The 573-nt window shown below is 48.5% G+C and overlaps 1 protein-coding gene across 1 annotated transcript in view; it reads left to right on the top strand.

The window, feature by feature from the left end:
• Positions 1-246: 246 nt before the first annotated feature.
• The window catches only part of CSUI_003743 (sag-related sequence srs33), a 934-nt gene continuing 607 nt past the window's right edge, over positions 247-573 (top strand). Inside the window, exon 1 of the mRNA XM_068063938.1 lies at positions 247-573. This exon is cut by the window's right edge and continues 607 nt beyond it. Coding sequence (XP_067924084.1) covers positions 437-573 — 137 coding nt within the window. The 5' untranslated portion in view covers positions 247-436.

Below are 573 nucleotides of genomic sequence, written 5' to 3'. Positions count from 1 at the left end.
GAGTTAGTTAGCTACTCCAAGGAAGGAAAGCGAGAACCGCCTCCTACAACGAAAAACGACCCTTTCTACTACGGCAAATCTGACTGGTCGCAGTGAAAATGTTTGGGAGACAGACAATCGTATCGTCGTTGCAATTTCTCTCGTTCCCCGCTTCATCACTCCCCCAGCTCGATTGTTTCTGCATGTGGCCGCGAGCGAATGACGTGGTAAGGAGCGGGTGGACGCGGAAACCTTTTCTTTTTTTCGTAGTAATGTTCTCCGACGTCGTCTCCGGGCAGCTAACTATCTTTTCTGTCCTTTCTTCTTTCGCTTTCTAGCGACGCCAGCAGCTTCCGCGTCATTCCAGGCCGGGGCTTTGCACTTTGTTTCCCGAAGTTTTGCTTTTCTTTCCATTTTTTGTGTTGATTTCGTCAGCTTTCAAAACATATCGGCCAAGATGGAAAGCGTCGTCTTCCAGCGTCGCCCTCCTTTGCTGTCCTCACCCCTTTCTTCTTCACGGTTGATATTCATTCTTTCCTTCGTTTCTATTCTCCACCTTGCAGGTCTCTCACCTTCTCATCTCCCTTTCTTAAT

The sequence above is a fragment of the Cystoisospora suis genome (genome assembly GCF_002600585.1).
Source record: "Cystoisospora suis strain Wien I chromosome Unknown contig_1692, whole genome shotgun sequence".
Taxonomy (NCBI): Eukaryota; Apicomplexa; class Conoidasida; order Eucoccidiorida; family Sarcocystidae; genus Cystoisospora; species Cystoisospora suis.
The sequence above is the reverse complement of the archived record's forward strand: the minus strand, read 5'-3'. Positions and strand labels throughout refer to the sequence as shown.